This window comes from Atractosteus spatula, chromosome 4, assembly GCF_055471065.1.
Source record: "Atractosteus spatula isolate fAtrSpa1 chromosome 4, fAtrSpa1.hap1, whole genome shotgun sequence".
NCBI classification, from domain to species: Eukaryota; Metazoa; Chordata; class Actinopteri; order Semionotiformes; family Lepisosteidae; genus Atractosteus; species Atractosteus spatula.
The window spans coordinates 33590610-33611417 of NC_142709.1; the positions used below are offsets into that span (position 1 = coordinate 33590610).

Genomic DNA, 20808 nt, shown 5'->3' on the forward strand with positions numbered 1-20808 from the left:
TCTGGAGTGAAGCTGTCAGAGCCATAATTTCCCTTGTCATTAACACCGACATCCCTCAGTATTGGTAATGTCAGTTTTCAGACCATGGAAGACTAAATTCAGTTGTCTCCAAAGGATAAAATATTCACAACAGCTCTGCCAATTAAAAGTAGAATCCTCAAACCTTCAGGTTATTTGAGAAATCATAATACGCCTAGGTTGAACTATGTGGGAAGATGCTCTGTTCTGGCTAAATGAGGCCAATTATCAGACCATTTAATGTTGGACTCAGCTTGCTAAAGAGCATTACAACAGTAGCTCAAAGTTTTGAAGACAAAACAGGGAGTTAAGGAGGAACCAATTCGATAAAGAGGAAGTTACAAACAGGAGCGGAAAATGTTATGTGGAATTATTTAATACAATGACTTCTTTTTTTAAAAAAGACTTTGGTGTATTGGCTCCGTAAATCTTAATCAATCTTAATCTAGTCCATAAGGGATCATAGCGTTTCTGTTGTTTGTTTCAGTTGAGCTCCATATTGTTTACTGGACCTAATCGTTCCAAATTGTTTACTGTAACTAATCGTTTCCTTAACTGATCCGGATGACACATGTTCTTACTATTTTATTAGTTGATTAATAAAACATGCCGGAATCCAGTCTCTGGTGCCCACAATTTAGACACGCCTGTTGTAAGAATACAAGTTATTCGTGGGCAAAAATGTTTTACATTTGAACACCTCAACCATGCTAGTCTAAAATAACTGGAAATGTTTTTTCTTCATCAATACTGTCCCAGGCATTAAAAGTCATTTCTTTTTCGTGACCAGTCAAACTATGGACCAAATTTTTAAACACCTCTAAAGGTAGGTAAATGTGGCTGAGGATTAGGAGGCTGATAGAGAACAATCCAGATTTTTCGGAGCTGCTTGTGGCTTTTGCTCAAATTCATTCACCAAATAGTACAGCTTGGTGGTGGAAGAGGTGTTTGTCACCCTGTGTCTCAATGGGTGCTGGCGGTACTATCCGAACTGTCATAGAATATTTTTTTTGCATACAAGTCTGAGGAGTGTCAGAGAGTTAAAGAGGAGTCCGTGCTTAAATACTGCCCCTTTAAAAACTCTGGGTCAGGAGCTTTGTGGGCCTCTATAAGACATTAAACCCAGTACCAAACAGTGCTTTGAATCAAGTTCACATTTCACGTTTATTTTCACAAATTCTAGTCAAAAGTAATTCCTCAGTAATTCCCCGTTAGCACTGGAGTCTACAGTATGCTTTAGTTAGAAACAAATGTCAGTGCTGATTATTGTAAAATACTTTTGGGTGCTGTGGGATGTTTGGGCTATTAAATATTTGGAAAGCACTAGGTTAAGGTTTGTGCAATGCACAAAAAAACTAGAAACATTTTTTAAAAAAGATTTCTCTACATGTCCAATCGATTTCAAAGATAGTTAAAAGTATCTGAGGTCATTTGATCATTTTTTTAATTCTTCAGCTTGATATATTTAAAGTACTGATACCTAATTACCTAATACCCACTGTTACATTACAGTTTAAACCACTTAATGTTGCTTTGCAGAAGGATAGAGGGTCACTTACGATTTATGAGGAATGTTGCGAGATGGGCTCCTGGTGTGAACATCACACTTTACTGTCAATGGGAAGACAAGGAGTTCAGATTTACTGTAAGCAATGGCCATCTTCTCTTAATCAGGTCTATAAATCCTACAACCATTTAGAAAATTAATAATCAGCCTGTGTGTTCCACAGGGGAGAATGATGGAGTCTCGGTAAATTCCCACAAGGCTCACCTCCAATACAGAATCGCTTGACAAGGGGTAACTAAAAACATTTACAGAACTAGGCCAAGAGCAGGTAAATAAAGTAGGTGATTTCTTAAGTGAAAGCAGGAGTCGTCTAAAACTAACATGTAAGGCTTCTGCAGACAGGCTGATTTCATTGTAGCCTCTGTATTCACCTGTTTTCATATAAGGACATTAATGACTGTAGGACTTAATATCTGCAGTGATAATGTTGCATTCTTCACCAAGTGGACAAATGAATTGCAATTTAATACAATTTTATCATTGCAATCCCATTTATCATGGTAACCAAGCCCTTGGCCACCCTATTCCTTCACAAAACTAGAAAAGCCTTTTCTTTTTGTTTTCAAGGGGCAACTGCTGAACTCATTACCAGGGACATCTCCCACAGTCACTACACAGATTCAAAACTGCTTACTTTGCTTATGGTGGGCCGAACGCTGCTTGGGTTCCTGGAGTAAAGAGAGAGAGAGATTATCTTAAAAACACCACTACTGATATGGGAAAAAATAAGGTGCACTAGACAGCTATGTACATTTATAATTGGACATTTATTATTAGGTGAATATTCTTCAGTTGCCAAGTACATTCCACATGAAATGCTTTGTTAATGTTTCTAATGACCTGAATGACCCTTCGTGACTTCACACTGAATACCAGGCTAGGCCACTCTTAATCACTTCGTAAGATGATACAAGACACAATGTTCAGACACAGAGGACCAAAACCTACCCCCACAAAACTGGGGGTGTTATGGTGTCAAACAAGTGACATGGGTTTCGCTTCAAGTCACTGGTGGAAATGCGCTCTGGAAGTGCCAGGGGGAGGGTACCTTGGCGCTGTAGGGAAGCCTCTGGGACTCTGCTCTGCTAGACGTGTGAATGGCAGAGAGTGGAGACGGCCAAGAGTGGGTCATTTCCTGAGAAGAGAGGAAACCAGATCAGCTTCACAGCAGTATTCCACCGACCACGTGATCTGGGGGCTTGGGGGCACATAGACCGCAGGGGCAGGAATTTAGCTAACGGCGCTGTGAGAGAGCAGGATTGAGAAATACCGCCCTGCGGGAAGGAGCACCTCTGTCTTCAGGACCTTGCCAGTTCTGATAAGCATGGGCATCAGTTCAAACAAGGTGCTAGCAATTAAACTGAAAACAAAGTGTTTGCTATTCGACGTCGGTAGGTCGATATTCAGTAGTTCTTGTAGTGCATTTTGACATGTCAAGTTCTTGCGCTGCCTCACAGCTCTGGAGTACTCAGTTTGATTTGGGTTTGCAGCACCTTTTGTGTGGAGTTTACATGGCTCTTCCACCATGTTTGTATAAAAATGTAAGTGCTCTGGTTGCATTCCATGTTCTAAAGACATGCTGACCATGGTTAACGTCTCTAACTGTGTCCTTGTGTCAGTGAGTGTACAGGTATGTGAGAGCCCTGCGATGGACTGGTGTCCTGTCGAGGGTGCAGTCCTATCTTCTGTCCTGTGATGGACTGGCGCCCTGTCCAGGGTGAGGTCCTGTCTTGTGTCCTGTGATGGACTGGTGTCCTGTCCAGGGTGTTATCCTGTCCTGGTCCTTGCCTTTCCAGGATAGGATCTTGATCACCAGGAATACTCTGCTTTCTGACAGTGGATGGACAGATGGACCTCAGTCACACTTGCTACCACAGCAAGTTTGCAGCAAATTCCATCATAACATATAATTAATTGGATTGACACTATCCAAAGCAATTAACATTTACAACCATATATACAGCCTGGTGTTTCACTGGAGCAATTTTGCTCCAGAGCAGAACAGCAGTGTCTCACCTACAATTTGAACCTACAACCAGTTAGAAACCCAGAACCACAACCAAACACCTTACCCCACCGCCTTCTCACGGCCCTGGAATAATGTGTCAGCAGGACCGTTGGCCAACCTGTAATATGAGATGTAAGGTCCTCCACTGATCTTCTGTCCTTCAGTAACTCTTGCTAATTTGCAAGTACGTTTGACACCTCTTCCAGTTTGCAGCGCTGACGTCTTGCACAAGCAAAATCTGTTTGTCCTGTATTGAAAACATTTCATATCTGAGTAAGTCTCAAACGTACTCCTTCTGTGCTAAATCAAGGATTTGCAAGGTTTAACAACTGATGCAGACATAGCCAAGAGCTCTTCTTCGGGCAGATATTAAAAAAATCACATGAATCTGCCTCGTGCTGCATCTACAAAAAATCATATTCCTGTAAATTTCTGTACGCATCGCATCTCACACATAAAAAACAGGACATGTAAAAAACTCTCACTACTTCAAAAATACAGCAACCTATTGTAGTCATAAAATATGTTTGTGAGTTGTAAACATGATTAGTCAAAGAGGAAGAATAGCACACTGAGAAGATGAAAGTGAATTAATATCTGAGAGTTTTTAATTTATAGTCCCTACCCCATACCAACCTGTAAAAAAATACGGAATGAAATATGAATAAAAAAAGGAATTAAAAATATCAAAGTGGGGTTTAACAAAAACTTCAAATAACAAGATTAGCTGTGTTTTTAGTTGGCATCATGTTTACAAAGTTTCACCAAATGTACATTAAGCTTGGACGTGTGGCTTCTGATGCTTTAATGTTGTATTGTGCTAATACTGTATAGCGTGTGGATATACTGCTTACTTTTTCTGAGCTGCGATACGATAATAAGTCATGTGAAGGGTATCTGTCTCGCTTGGCTGTTGGTAGTTGGCCATGAACCTGACAGCCATGTCTTGAGTTAGTGTTTGCCCTGTTCCACCTGTGATGTAGCAGTGCTGGCCAAGAGTAATTCAGTGTCCCAGTCTGCACAGGGGGCAACCAGCTATGGCTTACAGTTCTAGACAAGTAAAATTCCAGAGAGGGACATGCTGTTGTGTCCTGGTCGCAGCTTGGCACCTGTGGTTGTTAGGCTCACCCTGGCCCAATCTATCTTTATAAGCACTAACAGTGGGACACCTGGCTGTGTCACAGCTGAATACAGCCAGACAGCTTTGCAAATGGGGTCTTTTCTCATTCAGTAGTTCGGTCCAATTTTAATAAAGACAAAATGAGATGATGAATGCAAAGGGATAGCGTACGTCATACTCTGGCTTGAACTTGCCTGGCTGAGGAAAGGACAGCCCTTTGCCGAAGGTCATCTCTGTCACAGACACCTCATGTACTGTACGAGGAATAAACCAGGGAGGCAGCTGCCAGGGTGCACTTGGGGTGGAGGGGAGGGGTGTAGAAAAGTAGGGTGCAGACATTTGGGTGGCCGTCGAGTACTTATACACAAGACCGCGGACGAGTGAGAGTAGAATTGGACTTCCTCAGAAACATCCGTTAATTAAATAACAGCATTTTCTCGGGCCCCTGCAGAATGCAAGGATTTTCACAAGGCGTGGTGTTTTTAAAACTAATCAATGCATCTGGAAACAGCTTTTGTTTACAAGCTCCCCGGGCTCCCGGTGTTTGTTTCTACTTCTGTTTTTAATTAGAGGTCTTCTGAACAACTGCTAAGCACCCTTTAAAATGACAGCCAACCTGTCAGAATGTAGCTTGAGGGCACATTTCCTCAGCACACCTCATCTGCACGTCTGTCTTTACCCGGCTACACAGCAGGGACCGAATAAATTGTGTTGCTCCAGGTTTGTTAAGATGCAGTCTGTGTGATTCAGGCCCATCGTGCCGGGACTGTATCAGGTCTGTTGTGTAATTTTAATTAAAAAGATGATAAAGCCCAAGTCGCCAGCGAGGGATGAGAATATTGATTGAACAGGCCCTCGCAGATGATTTGTTAAACATTTGCATAGCAGGAATTCAGCAAGAGAGTTTTCCTTAATTTTGAGTGGTACTGTCTGACAGAGGCGTGAGAAAAAAATGACTAAAGCCGCACGTTGAACGATCAAACAAAAACCATGCACAAAGTGTTGAACATGGTGTTCACCAGGCTGTGTATGTGCAGTCTAGGCCTCAAGTGGTGAATGGCTTCTGTTCTGTTGTGAATTATTTTCGGTACGCTCCATCTGCTTTCAGCAGGAGGAAAAAAATCTGGTCTACTGGTAAGAAAGCACGTCCAAGAGCCTTTGTGAAAAAACAATGGACAAAACATCATGTAAGCACTACATATTGTTGTTTGGAAGAGGCATGTTATAAAAATCCTTGCATGGAGCAGTAACTGGCGTGAGTGTCCTCAGCCCCTTGTTCAGCAGCGCCAGGATTCACAGCCAGGAGCCACAATGGGAGGTGTTTCACTTCTCTGGGGGTCCAGACTTGTGTGTGGTTTCCAAATCACATGGAACTGGGCTATGTGCCACTGATTTGATCCCATCTGCCCACCACCCCTGACGAATAAATCTTCCATCCAACCACTTTCTCTACCCTTCATCCAATCCAGAGTCGGGGGACCAAAGCTTATCCTTGCAAGCAACAGGTGCAAGGCAGGATACATCCTAATGGGACACCAGTCCATCACAAGGCACACACAGAGACACAAACACACATACTCACACCAGGACCAATTTCCCCAGAAGCCAATAAACCTACTAGTATGTCTGTGGACTGTGGGGAAACCAGAGCACCTGGAGGAAACCCACGCAAACACAGCGTGAACATAGAAACAGCCACGCCGAGAGCTCCTCAGGTCTGGATTTGAACCCAGGACCCCAATGCTGTGAGGCAGCAATGGTAACCACTGCACCCCTTAAGACGAACCTTTTCAGGACCAAATTGATTACTCTAAATGTAGGAAACTCGCTAAACTAGCACTTCAGCCTCTTAAAATTCCTTTGTTTCCTAACTTAGTAAAGCAAAGTTTGCTTATAGGAATAGCCACAAGCTGTAATGTAGCTTGCATTCTATTTGTATAAAACCTTACATCTCAAAATGAAAAATTTGCCCCAGGGCTACACTGCAGAAATCCTGAACATGCAGTGTCTTCAGGCTTGGCACACGGTTGCTTTGACATCCTAATCTTTATTGCTTAAAACCGAATGTTTTCCAATAGCACTGTATTGAAAAATAATAAGGGTTTTTCAGTGCATGAAGTATGGATGGAAGTGAGGGAAATTCATAGCCTCAATACAGTCTGCAGACAGTTCATTAAACAATAATGAAATTAAATCAATGTTGCTCCCTTCCAGGGATGAATTTACTGACAAGAAGATCCAAACATGTCAAAAGTTTTGTAAAAGAGAAATTGATTAAAAAAAAAGATTTGCACTATTTTATTAATGAATGGGATAAGAAATGTTAAAAATATCAGAATGGGATGAGTGAGTGATGATTAATAATCACACGATTACTGTAGAGGCCGAAACTAGAATCTTTTTGCTGGAGGACTGAACTATAGGAAACCAAACAGAAGTAACAGCTTGTTAAGACCCAAGGCCTTCATCACGATGATACACACACATGCCAAAGACAGCTTTGTTGCTCATCAGATGTGCTCAAATATAAAGCTTGGGTTTTGAAATGCGGAAAAGGGGCAGGCTTAGTGTTGTGAACTGACACTTTGGCCAATGCTTGATCAATAATCCTGTGCAGAAGCAACATTTTCACGAGGGCTTGAACAGAGTCTTCCTCATTAACCTTTAAGAACAATCCTTTCTGGCAGAAAAGAAGTCAATGAACATGCTCTGTATGTTTTGAATTTTGTGCTGATCCAGAGCCTTTGGTCTATTTGAGAAACACATTGAGCAGTTTCATACGTCAACAAGTCACGCTGGCTGCATACAGTCAGTCCTGCAAATATAGTTCGGACTGAGTTACTTAAATTCCTGATTATTGAATGGGAAGATTCTGAATTGTTTTTTAAAAACTGTCTTAAAATATATTGGGCATCGTTATCCTTCTTAGATGCTTTCAGGCTTATTTTCATTTTGTATGCGGATAATGCCAAGGACAGATCTTATTTTTTTAAGTTATAAATAACCTCAATGACCTTTGCAAAACTGTTTGTAGGAGAAACATTTGTACAGTATATGTGTACACCTGAAGGACCAGTGTATGTTAGTTCTGGATCTGTGTTTCTTTACTCTTAATACAAGCTTTTCTGGTAGGCTAGTGGTAAAATTTGGCACTCTCACTGCTGTGGCCTGGCTTCGATTGCTGGGTAGGGAATGCTATGTTTCGTAGGGCTCAAGGGAATGTCCTATGCTGAAAGAACTGAACCTTTTAAGTCTCAAACAGAGATTATAAGGAGAATCGATACAAGTATTCAGGTTCAATACAGGTATTGACAAAGACAACCCAAATGAACAGTGAAGCTCAGACCAGTGGAAACTGTTTGCAAGTGCATTAAAAACAAAGAACAGGAGGTCTTTACCCTGAGGGCAATGGGAATATGGAACAAGCTGCCCAGCCATGTCATTGAAGCCAATACCCTGGTTTCTTTCAAGAAATGGCTGAATGAGATCCTCCGATCACCTGTCCACACATGACAACTGTGATACTACCCGCCACAACTTAATAATAATAATTAATTAAAGCGCTTTAAAGGTAATGGGGATCCCTCTCCACCAACACCAGTGTGTAGCCCCACCTGGATGATGCAACAGCAGCCATAGTGTGCCAGAACACTCACCACACATCAGCTATCAGTTGGGAGGAGAGCAGAGTAATGAAGCCAGTTCATAGATGGGGATTATTAGGAGGCCATGAGTGGTAAGTGCCAATGGGAAATTTGGCCTGGACACCAGGGAGAGTCCAAAGGATGGTGCCTGTTTACAGTATAGTGTCCCCATCACTATACTGGGGCATTAGGACCCACACAGACTGCATGGTGAGCACCCCCTGCTGGCCCACTAACACCTCTTCCAGCAGCAACCTTTGTTTTTCCCAGGAGGTTTCCCATCCAGGTACTGACCAGGCTCACATCTGCTGAGCTTCAGTGGGCTGCCAGTTGTGAGTTACAGAGGGATCTCGGAGCCTTCAATATAACAGGCTACTATTGGAACAGACTTTACAATGAATTTTCTAAAGAACATCAGGGTAAGGTTGTAAAATAGAACACAGATTAGCTCCGTTGTTTTTGAAAACACTAAAGACATAATGCTGATCATAACAAACATTCATATGGGATTATACATTCAAAATGACTAAAAATAAATAAAATAAATAATTCAACTGAGGGGGTTATAGTGAAAAAAAAAATCAAGAAACCATCAAAAAGGTTCTTTTTCCTCTATACTTAGACTGTCCATAAATCCATAACTCAGCCTCTCCCAGGGGTAGGAATGAAAACAAAAAAATAATCCTGCTATTTATATTTTAAAATTATACTTCCAGGTTGTATAAAAACATTGATTCTGAGAAAATCATCCATTTTAGATATTATCAGTTAAAAATGCTCCATATTTCTTCTGTTAAAGGTGAAATATCAGAAGAATATCCATGTTCAATGGCCAGCAATACCATAAAGTGTCCAAAGACAGTATTCCATCAAAGACTTCAACTTGAACCTGGCATAAAAGAACCGTCAGTCTTCTCAATGTTCATACAGACGCACCTTGTCTAGTTATTTTAGAATCTGTACCCCTAGACTGAGCCTCCTGGTATCACTGCACAAACTACCTGCTGGTGATACATTTTATAATTGCTCGAGATCCCTTCACTGTGATGGACTGGTGTCCCGTCCAGAGTGTACCTGTCATGATTTTAGTCCCTCCCCCTTAAGGGCGCTCTGTCTCTTTCAGTTCGGACTTGATTTTGTGCACCTGCCCCCTGTTTCAGCCTCCTCCCAGCCCACCTTAAAAGCCAGACGCCCACTAAGTTCGGGGCTCTGTATTGATTCCTGTATTGTGCGAGCCTGGGACCTGGATGCGCCTGGCTCCGTTATGGTTTTATTTTCTGTTCCTGTTCCCCGCCTGTTCCGATCCGGTTCCTGTTTTTATCTTGTCTAGTCTCAGATGGACCGCCTGGCTTTGGACTTTGCCCGTTTTGGATTCCCCATTTGGACTACTTCTGGATTGTTTGTCCCGGACTCACCCCCCTGGACACCTGCGCACTTTGGACACGCCCCCCGTTTTCATTCCCGACTCCTGCATGCCTTTTTCCCGTGTGTTTTCCTCACTCCACCCCGGATCGTGTCGTCTGCATAGGGCCCTGAAAGAACTCTTCCATTACAGTACCATGCCTTGTACCTGTTAGATGTGACTTGAGCATAGTGACAATCGAGTGTTTGGTTTTTTTATGTTTATTTTACACTAAACGAACAGTGACTGAGTCTTTACTAGACCTTAATTAAGTGAACATTATTCGCTGCTCTCTGAGTTTAGAAAGTATTTTTAGTATTATTATCAATTGTCCATCCACCTGTTTTCTAAATGCCTTATTCAGTACAGGGCCTCGGGGGAGCCAGAGCCTATTGTGGCAAGCAACAGGTGCAAGGCAGGATACACCCTGGGCAGGACGTCAGCCCGTGGCAGGGCACACACAGATGGACACAAATGCATTTAACTTACTAGGAGGCATTTAACTTACCAGCATGTTTTTGGACAGTGGTAGGAAACCAGAGTACCCAGGGGAAACACACGCTAGCACATGGAGGACATACAAACTCCACACAGAGAGCCAGGAGCCTCAGGACTGTGAGGCAGCCATGCTAACCTTGCTCCTAATTAGCAATCGAAAATTCAATCATTGGGTGCTACAGACAAGTTCCGTGATGCTGAAAAGAATATTTCTGGGCCAAAACTAATGCTCAAACCTTGTGGGAAATTACAGGATTAAAATGCGAGATAAGCAGAAACTGGGGTTAGCGATCAGTGTCACCTGTAGACTGATAAGGTACACACTCAGTGACTGAGAGGTGAAAAGCAGCGGCCTTAATTCATAATTTACAGATTGTTTGGTAATTTTAAAAGCATAATTTTAAAAGGTCAACAAGATCAGTTGAATGTGATGTGACTGCAAAGTCTAGGCACTTAAACAGAGAACAGGACCCTGGGGTTGCACACACAGGACAGGGCTTCTTCATTACACGGCTGCCTGTGGACAGATCACGGGCAATATACAGTAGATATGTATGTGTGGCAGAAAGAGAAGACACAGTCCAAACAGCAGGATTTTCACATTATTTCTTACTGGAAAATGCAGCTCAGGTGGCAAGGATAGAACAGTCTTGTCTGCCTTGAGAAAGAGGGAGTTGAAGCCCTGATATGAGACCAGTGGGGTGTCTCCTGACGTCTCAGGAGTTTAGTTTCCTAGTTTCTTAGTTTCTATAGTTTCTTTCTTCCGCCGAAGGGTCTGAATCGTCCTGCCTCTCATCCTTACACTAATCTCCAGTGACAAAGGATTTTTGTAACCTACATGATTTGTTCCGTCAGCCTTTGTTTCGTACCATTCATACTGTTAGATGGCGGGGCACTGAGAGAGCCCTCGACGTTGGTCATCCGTGTGTCCACTTGCTTTTGATGAGCATTTCTGGAGTACCATTTGACAAAATGGAAGAATGTTGCCTTGTTTTTGAAAGGTTTCTCCATTTTGCCACCGTTTGGCTCGTGAGCCTCGTGTAAAACAGCTTGCTGCGGGTTGTGTGGTTGAGTGAAAAGCCAGGAGGAGAAACCGTTGTACACGACAGGAAGTTCACCTGTGAAAAACACTTACGTGGCAAGTCATGTAAACTCCTGGCAAATTTCTCTAGCAGCACACGGTTTTCGCCTGAGATCCCTAAAGAAAGCGTTGTCACGAGAGGGACCCTCAGCCTGCCTCCCCCTGACGGTCCCCCTCCCTCACCTGAGGTCGCCCACGAACCCGCGGCTCTGAGCGCTTCATTACCATCTCTCCCCCACAGAGGACCCCTCCCTCTCTACCTCCAACAACAAATTGACCAGGTGGGAATTCTCCCTGCGCTCTGCTGCCCACCTGGAGCTCGAGTGGGCCGCTGTCTTCCCGGCGATACACCTCACACTCCGTGTTCTCACCACCGGGAGCACAACCTCAAGAAGAATTTGCTCCCGAGACAGCCGCAGAAAGAACAGACACAAATAATGTGCCGTGCGAAATCTTAGAGATGGGAATGCTGCTAAAAAGACAGATGTGGACATTGTCTTAGCTGAACGCAGTCACAGTTGGCACGCTTTCCAGAAATATTACTTCTGTTCCAGCTGCTCCACACTGCAAATATTTATTAGTAGAAAAACAGAAACTGTTCTTAAATCAGAGCCCCTTAGATTATTTGAGGAAGAGGATGACTACTACATAAATGATTGTAATTCAGGTTTTACTGGGATTATACAGGCGAAGGCGAACCTACCTAAAAAGCAGTGTGGCTGGGAGTGTCACCTGCACAAATCGAGGATACTTCAAGACCTCAGACATCAAATAAAGTGGAAAACACTTTAGAACCACAAAACAACAATTGTTTATCTTTTTCAACACCATCTAATAACATAATTTAGGGGAAACATTCAAATTGACTGTTGCTGGCACTTAGTAGGCCATTGTGGTCATTCATTCCGTAACACAGAGCCAGATTTTATTAAGAAGCTCATCTCATTTCATCTCGCTCATGTTACATTGTTACAATGAGATGGAAAGTCAAAATGAATTCTACATCTGAACTATGCCAGCTCACAGCAAACACGTGAACAGCTACAGTGCTGAGACTGACTTCCAGGTATAGATACACAGCGCATGGCCAGTCAGGGTTGCTACTGAACTGTTTCATGTTAGGTTGTATTGGGACTGTGTAGCTGTTGTCCTTAAGAATAAAAATCTTTTCTGGCACGAGGGAGGGTAATCCACTGGCTTTTCAATGTTTTCTTCACCAGGGGTTTTTTAGTTTAATTAGCATGTTAGGGAGGTCTGTTATGGTTGACATCCCTCCCCTAGAGGGCACTCTGTTTTACTCCTGTCAATAGTTCCCTGTGATCGTTTGTATGTGTTCCAGGTGTTCCTTCCTGTGTCTCCCCCTATTTATTCTTAGCTCCTCCGGGGCTCAGGGCTCAACATTAGGGTCCGGCCTAGCACCAGGATACCCTACGTCTGTCTCCTGAGGGCATAGGCCTCATCCCTGACACCTCCTGTGTTCTGAGCCCAGGGTCTGGAGGACCTTGCCCCGTTATCCCAGGATCTCCATGTCTGTTTGTGTTTTCCCCATTCCTGGGATCTTTTGCTAATGGACTCTTGGACTGTGCCCTGACCCTCATTTGGACCTGCTCGGATTTGGATGCCAATCTTCGTCTCCCCCGCTCATTGTCTCCCGGACTGTCACTATTATTTTGCGCACCATTAAACCCCTGTGTGTTTTCCCATACCATGCCTCCTGTTTCCTCCAGCTCTTACTGCATCGCATAGGGTCCACTACAAAACCGGACTACAGACCCTGTCCGTAACAGGGTCTAGAAGAGTCATGAGGTTCATGCTGATATTCTGACCTGACTGCTGGGGACCTTTGAAAAGTGATCACTCAATCCAAGCAAGCTTTTAAATAACTCAGTTACCTATTTATAAGCTCAGGTAGCCTTGTTGTGAAAGCCAGTACCCAGACTTCTCTCAAGTAATGGCTGGATGAGATCCTCCGATCAGGACAGGAAGCACTTCTTGACCCAGAAAGCGCAGGCATGTGAAACAAGCTACCCAGCTATGTTGTTAAAGCCGCTACCCTGATTCTTTCAAGAAGAGATCCTGGGATCAATTAACTACTAAGTGGACTGGATAGGCAGAATGACCTCCTCTCGTTTGCAAATTAAAGCTGATGGTGTTGCTAATTACTCATTGAACACAATAAATGTGCAAATGAAGCTATTGCTTTTATCCTCAACAAAAAATGGCTTAGTGTTTTCCATCTTTTTATTTGTTGAAGAGGATGTGCATGAATACTATGTTAACCGGGCATTTATGGGGTTGGAATCGGTATTAACAGTATGTCAATATGTTTTTATCGGGACAATGATAAAAATGGAAATTTGAATTGAATACACATCCAGCCATTTAAAGCTTGGTGTGAGAATGATTAATCAATCATTTGACTTGTTTATAGTTAAAAAGTCATTAATTAAGCCTAGAAGTCTATTACTCAAACTTGTGGTTGCCAATATACAAAAATATTTTCAGATGATGCTGCAACGCTTGTGCTCTTTGATACTTATGAAAACTAGCTAACCAACCTACCAACCAATCAATCGATACAGCTATAGCACCCTTTTCTACATATTGCCTGAGAGAACTCTACAGAATTACACAGCAGTTGACAATAATTAATCGACAATAATGAATCAATTTCCTGTGACTATGGCAAACATTAAAATACAATATTTATACAAAAAGCACATTGGTTGGCATTGATATTATAAGACAGCAGTTGGCAGCAGTGATTAGGGCTCTGTAGGGTTCAAATCCCATGTGGGGCACAGCTGTTGTACTCTTCCATAAGCTTGCTCGGGTAAAACACCAGGTTATACAGTATAAATGAGTGTAAATGGATGTGTCAGCCAAATCAATTAGAAATTAATTAAGTGATATGATGGTCTTTGCTGAAAACTGGTAGTGTGACTGAGGTCCATCTGTCCACTCTCAGAAAGCAGAGTATTCTTGGTGACCCAGATCCTATCTTGGAAGCACAGGGACAGGACACCAGTCCATCACAGGACACAAGAAAGGACAGCACCCAGGACAGGACACCAGTCCATCACAGGACACAAGACAAGAGCGCACCCTGGACAGCACACCAGTCCATCACAGGACACAAAACAGGACCACACCCTGAACAGGACACCATCCAGGGGCAAGTCAGACAAACCTATTAACAGGTCAGTATGTCCTTAGAAGGTGGGAGACAAGCAGACCACCTGGAGAGCCCGTGCAAACATGGTGGAAGTACCATGCATACTCCACACAAAAGGTGCCATGAGCCCAAATCGAACCTAGTCAGCACATCTTTGGAAGGCCATAGAAAATCAGTAAAGAAATAGGAAAAATCAAACATCAAATAGCAGAATGAGTTACAGGTTCATATGATACAATTTATTCAAAGGCTTAACTTGGGTGAGAAGACACTCAAGACACATGTATCAGCCTTCAAAAACGTGATCAGTACAACTCAAGGTCAGCCGTGCGTGAGCAACCAATACAAAGTGTTGTAGAAGCTAATCAATCACATTTACCAGTCAAACTAATTGACACATTGACAGGTGCTCCTCATCATTTTCATCATAGGTTTCACTCTTTAGATCTGTAAAGCTAAAAGCCTGCTTCTAAATGGCTGAAATCTCTAAGACAATTGCACAGCACAGAACACAAACTGCAACTTTCTCTCTAGGAGTAAAACAAAATCTTTGCCTGCAGAATAAAACCACACTGTGCTCAATCAGTCATGTGGATACAGGTCACGTTGCAATTTCAGTGCATCCTGAGGACAGGAGGTACAGTAAGTCTTACCTGCAATACGTCCACAAGACAGCTTTTATCTTCAGTTTTACTGACCTGCAAAGGACAAAGGAAATTTCTCAGTGCTCGGCAGTGGGACAGTTTACTTTTGGTAAATGATTTCAATGCCTTAGAGAGTGAGAAGTACGAAATCAGCAAAGTCACTTCGTTTTTCTAATAAGACACATTGGGATAGCTCTATAATTTCACTGCAACACTTCAATGTTAGTTAGTACTCATATTGCTTTTATATTTTAAGACATTCAGAATATTTAGGAAAGAGTATATACAATGTAAAAGGCTGGAATTCCATACTGTATAATCATTTTCCTCATAAGGGACAGCTTTTTAGATGAATGATGACAACTGTTGTTTATTTCCTTGGTCTTGATCTGAAAAGTAACTCCCAGTTCATTCTTTGAAACGTGGTGTTGGGCTATTAGTAAGAGTGCTCAAACAACTGACACTCAAATGAATCTTTATGTTAGGGGACAATACTTTATGTATAAAACCACTGGATTATATACTTTTTAGCATGTGAAGTAAGATATTTAGTATCAGTTAATCCTTACGTCAAGGCTTAAGAAATAATAGCTTTGTGGGACATTATACTATTAAAGACAGAGAAACTGGACTGGTTCCGTAAAAGTAAGGAATTTTTATATATATTGTGATACAATTTTTGGCACAAACGAAGTATGCAATGCTTACTAGACTCCTAAGATTTAATGTCCCATAAACAATAAAACAAACTACAACTGTTACAGTATGTGTCCATTACTGGTAGCTTTACGACAGCTAGCACAAATCAGGTTATATTAAACTTGTGAGCATGAGGGATTACCAAATATTTACAATTCCAATAGTATACCTTCCCAGGGATAAAAGGGAAATGAAAACTTTGAGAGCTGTTGAGACCTCTGGGATATTTTTTGACGCTTATAGACAGGACCCAACAGCTAACCTCGAATTCCAGCTGACTCCTTCTGTCTTCTCTTATGATGAGATTACCGCTACATGTGAATGCTCGTGTATTCCACAAAATGTATGTCACCCCTGTCTGGAGTATTCAGATAAACAATGAACACGAAGTCTTTGACACACACCCCATTTTTTCTTGTGCTAAATGAGAACAGTATCTAGGAAAAAAAAGGAACAAATAATAGGTTTATTCCATGCTGAAAAAAAGAAGAAAGAGAACACAACGTTTCGGCCGTGGAGCCTTCTTCAGGTGTGAGACACCTTTGACACCTGAAGAAGGCTCCACGGCCGAAACGTTGTATTCTCTTTCTTCTTTTTTTCAGCATGGAATAAACCTATTACTTGTTCCTTTGCAGCCTATGCATGCTGACGCAGCTACCCACCTGAACAACTCTAGGAAAAAAATACTATTATATTTCTGTGCAGGCCACATGTACCTTGCGACAAGGGCAGTAGTAGTAGTTAGTTATAACGTGTAGTTAGTAGTTACTGTATTTGTATGTTCTGTTACGTTTGGTCACACTGTTTTTATTTCACATGCACGCCCCTGTAGTGTTTTGTAGTTTTGCCCCTGTAGTGTTTTGTCTGTTTGGTGACGGTTCCTGTTCCAGTGACAATAGAGAAGTTTGTATGGCATTAGGTTCGACCAGCTTTGCTTTGCCACTGTGTTGTCTTGGTTGTATGAATGCATGCCCGGGCTCTGGCATGATTAACACTTGTTCGCTGTTATGTGTGTATCTCACCGCCTTCATTAAAATCCAAACTTCTAGAATCAGTTGGGGATGAAAAGAAAAGGCAAAACAGACAAGGCCACACAGGCTAGATGGCTTCCCTTTGTTTGTAATCTCCTGTACTGTGTGCTCCTGACACAGAGCTGATCACAAAAGCAGTACAGCTGGGTAACCCGTTAACCTACATCTCGCGCAGAGCTTCGGCGTGCACCGGCCCACAGAGACAGCGCCGGTGCCCCGCGGTGAGGTGGTCACTTGCCCCAGGGCACGGCGGTTCCAGACAGCTGCAGGGCACAGCTGTAACCTGTCCCTGCTGCGCCGGCTCTCGTAGCACGTGTGGGCATCGCGGGGAAACCACAACCACCTCCGGGCGCACACACACACACTGACACGCACAACACGGCGACACGGCGCCCAGAGTCTGACACGCTTCAGGCCGAGTGTGAATTTCCTTCAGATTATTTTCCATAAACACGCTCAGCCGCCCAATTCAGCATGGAAAAAATTAAACCAAAACCACATCAATTCATTTAAATTCGACTTCTAGGAGGCCACGAGCGTTAAGGGCCTGTGGGGTTCTGATGCTTAAACAGCCAGTGCTGCCATCCAGCTCTCGGGAACACAGGGGAAGGACTGCTGCAGACTCTGCGCAGACTGGGCCTGGGGACTACAGGCCCACAGCCTTCACAGCCACTCTTCAACTGGCCACTGTTACAGACTGCTCCTCATCATTTTCATCATAGGTTTCACTCTTTAGATCTGTAAAGCTAAAAGCCTGCTTCTAAATGGCTGAAATCTCTAAGACAATTGCACAGCACAGAACACCATCATAGGTTTCACTCTTTAGATCTGTAAAGCACACACACACACTGACACGCACGTTAACTGACACGTTAAGGGCCTGTGGGGTTCTGATGCTTAAACAGCCAGTGCTGCCATCCAGCTCTCGGGAACACAGGGGAAGGACTGCTGCAGACTCTGCGCAGACTGGGCCTGGGGACTACAGGCCCACAGCCTTCACAGCCACTCTTCAACTGGCCACTGTTACAGACTTAGGCGGGTTGGGTCCAACTGATACAAAAAAGGTACAAATCTAATAATTACAGCTACAGGCAAAATTCAGATCAAGGCCCTTGTTCAGCCCTGTTCCAGCTGTGGAACAGCAATGCCACTGAGTGACCCAGAGGTGACCCAGAGGCAAAGACAATGTGCTCTGAAGGCGTGGCCATGCCCGCTCGCGCTCCTGCGGCTGAAAGAGGTGTGGCCAGCAGCAGCAGCGCCTCAGAGTGCGGTCTGGTCAGGTCCCACCGAGCGAGCTCGGGCAATCTGGGACTGTGGGGCGCAGAAGGAAATGCAGTTGATTGCCGGGTGTGATGTGTTGTCGGTGGACCAGCAGGTGGCACTCTTCAGGGACACTGAGCAAATGTGAAATCTAATGCCCCAGCAGGAAGACCAGAGACACGGCTGAAGAAGGTTTTGTCTTGCCGACAAGACTTTTCTCCTATGTCGTGGCCATCAAGGTCTCACAGCTCTTTTTTTTTTAATAGGGTGACTCTCATACCCTGTCCAAATAAAAACAAAAAGGCATATTCTAAGACTGAACACACATATTCTAAAACATAGCTGAATGACTTCGGCTTGACATCAGTTCTCTGCTGCCACATCCCTTTCCCAGCTTTCTGTTGAAATCTGATTGAGCCTTTCCAGGACAACACGCTAGAAACATTGCGCCAAACACTCAGAACGTACAGGTCTTCCGGAGAACCGCCCCCGCGGGGGTCCAGTTTAGTTTTCATTTCATTTCAGTCAAATTAACAGCGTCAGTGTCTACAGCTGAGAGTCAAACATAAAAGCGCGATTACGGATTGTAAATTTAAATGTGTAACCAGAGGTGACTACGTCTGAAGCAACAACAGCAAAGAAATTCTTGAAATATTCAGCTGAATACTGAACTAAGCTCAGATAAAAACACTTGGATCAATCTTCCGCCCTTAAAAAGAAAGTTTGTTACAACCTGAAATCTATTTCATTCTTAGCTACCTTTTTACGTAATTGCTTTACTATCTTTGAGCTATGCTATATGCATTTATAGTTTCTGTTGTTCAAGCTGGCGTTCAAAGGAATGGATGACTCATAGTAAACGGTCATAGCTGATGTACCAGAGGAAGCCCATCAAACAGCAATTACTTCAGCCATTTTTTCTCTAGTCTGTACATGCACTTATGACGATAGGTGAGTCATTTGCTGCTCTTCAAAATGAGATAAAACTAAGAACAGAGAGCCAGGGCAAATAATACTTAAGTCATGTGCACTAGTCCTTCAACGACATTACTGTGCTCTCATCGGAAAAGCTACCGTAAATTTGCATGCCAGATGTCCCTGAGAAGGTCTGATATTACCTGTTGCCTGCAATAAAAAAGTTGAGCTGGTTTCAGTCTTGTTCCTCCATGCATTTCATCCCTGCTCTGTATTTTGAATTATTAAAGTAGCACACTCGTCTTTTTGCAAAACTTGGTGTAATATTGTCACAGGTCGGCAATTAAAGAAATGTAATACTCTTACATCATAACGATATTTCTGTTCTTTTTTTACCGGACAAACCTTTCTCGATCCGCACATTCGAAAAGGATTTTCTTATCTGCGCTTCTCACCAGTATCTTACTCAGAATAATCCCGAGACACCTTTCTACCGATCGCGAAATACATAAGTAACATTATCTATTCATTCATTTGAAGAACGCTGAAGAGTTTATTAAATGATATGACTCAGAGTAACTGAGTAGAACTAACATCAGGAACAGTGACAATGGTAGTGATATCACCAGTTACAAAACTTTCAAAGTCAAATGTCACCCGAGCTGTTGTAACAATCGCGCAAAACAGTGTTCTGCTCAGCGCCCACTCACCTGAGGTGTCAAACGAACCATCAAAGACAAGCTGGCAACTTCTCTTTTCCGAGCCAAGGTCGTAGGCATGTTTCCTCACTTCTTTAACGTGGTGCCCATCGCATCCGAAAGCGCCGTGCAGCCCGAACCGACAGAGTTGCAAGACCCGCAAGCAGCTCGGCGGCGCGCCCGGCCGGTTTCTGCGCTCAGCCCGGCAGCCTGGGAAGGCGCTAGCCCTTGGCAGCCGAGAAGATGCGGCACCCTGTCAGCGGCGTCGGCTGCCCTGCAGTGCAACTGACACACCTCAGGCAACAGCTCGGAGCGTTAGTGGGAGCTGCGGAGCCATCAGCCGATCATTGATAAAAAAAAAATAATTGCCGCGGTTGACTACTACAGTCAGCCTCTGGGAATATGGGAAAAGCGAAACACAGGGGAAATAAAGACCACAATTGTGGCGAACGAATCAGACGAGATACTACGAAAGAAAATAGGTAGGCGGGTTCATTTTGGGGGGCGAATGTCAAATTATAGATACCCTTTGAAGACAGATTTCTCATCCATAGCGTCAATCGTACACGTCATGTGTGTAAAGACCGACTGAGATCCGGTAAGAGCACGCTAAGAACGCGTTTGCAGAGCTGTGATCGTTTGAGACACGACACTACAGTCGTTTCTTGCGCTAAACGAAGTTGCTAAGAATATTATTGCTAAACTGATAGGGCTCTTGTAAGACATTGATAAGCGAATTTTAGAGCAACAGCTTGTTTCATAAAAAAAAAGAAATGGCACGTTCAGTCAAAAGTATTTTATTGAAGCTTTGTTTTGAAATGTGGCGTTTAAAATCATTGAATCAGCCAACTTTTGGAAAGTGACAAAATTCTCCATGGATTTTTATTTAAAAAAAAGGGATAAGCACGGGACCAATGCAGTGTTAAGGACAAGAATATGTTTGGATTAACTATTACATTCAATAACGCAGCATGTAATAAAGCTGTAGACAGCAAAACTCATATAATATGAAGATTTAAAAAAAAGTCCTTACTCATTCCATTTTGGA

The 20808-nt window shown here is 43.1% G+C and overlaps 1 protein-coding gene across 1 annotated transcript in view; it reads right to left on the reverse strand.

Annotated features, from left to right (window-relative positions):
• Positions 1–19857, reverse strand: part of aff3 (ALF transcription elongation factor 3) — a 48963-nt gene extending 29106 nt beyond the window's left edge. The window contains exons 1-5 of the mRNA XM_088912441.1: positions 19773–19857; positions 15167–15211; positions 2634–2720; positions 2220–2253; positions 1578–1629 (exon numbers count right to left, since the gene is read on the reverse strand). Of these exons, the coding sequence (XP_088768567.1) occupies positions 1578–1629; positions 2220–2253; positions 2634–2720; positions 15167–15211; positions 19773–19841 (287 nt within the window). The 5' untranslated portion in view covers positions 19842–19857. The remainder of the gene's footprint in view (positions 1–1577; positions 1630–2219; positions 2254–2633; positions 2721–15166; positions 15212–19772) is intronic.
• Between the last annotated feature and the right edge of the window lie 951 nt (positions 19858–20808).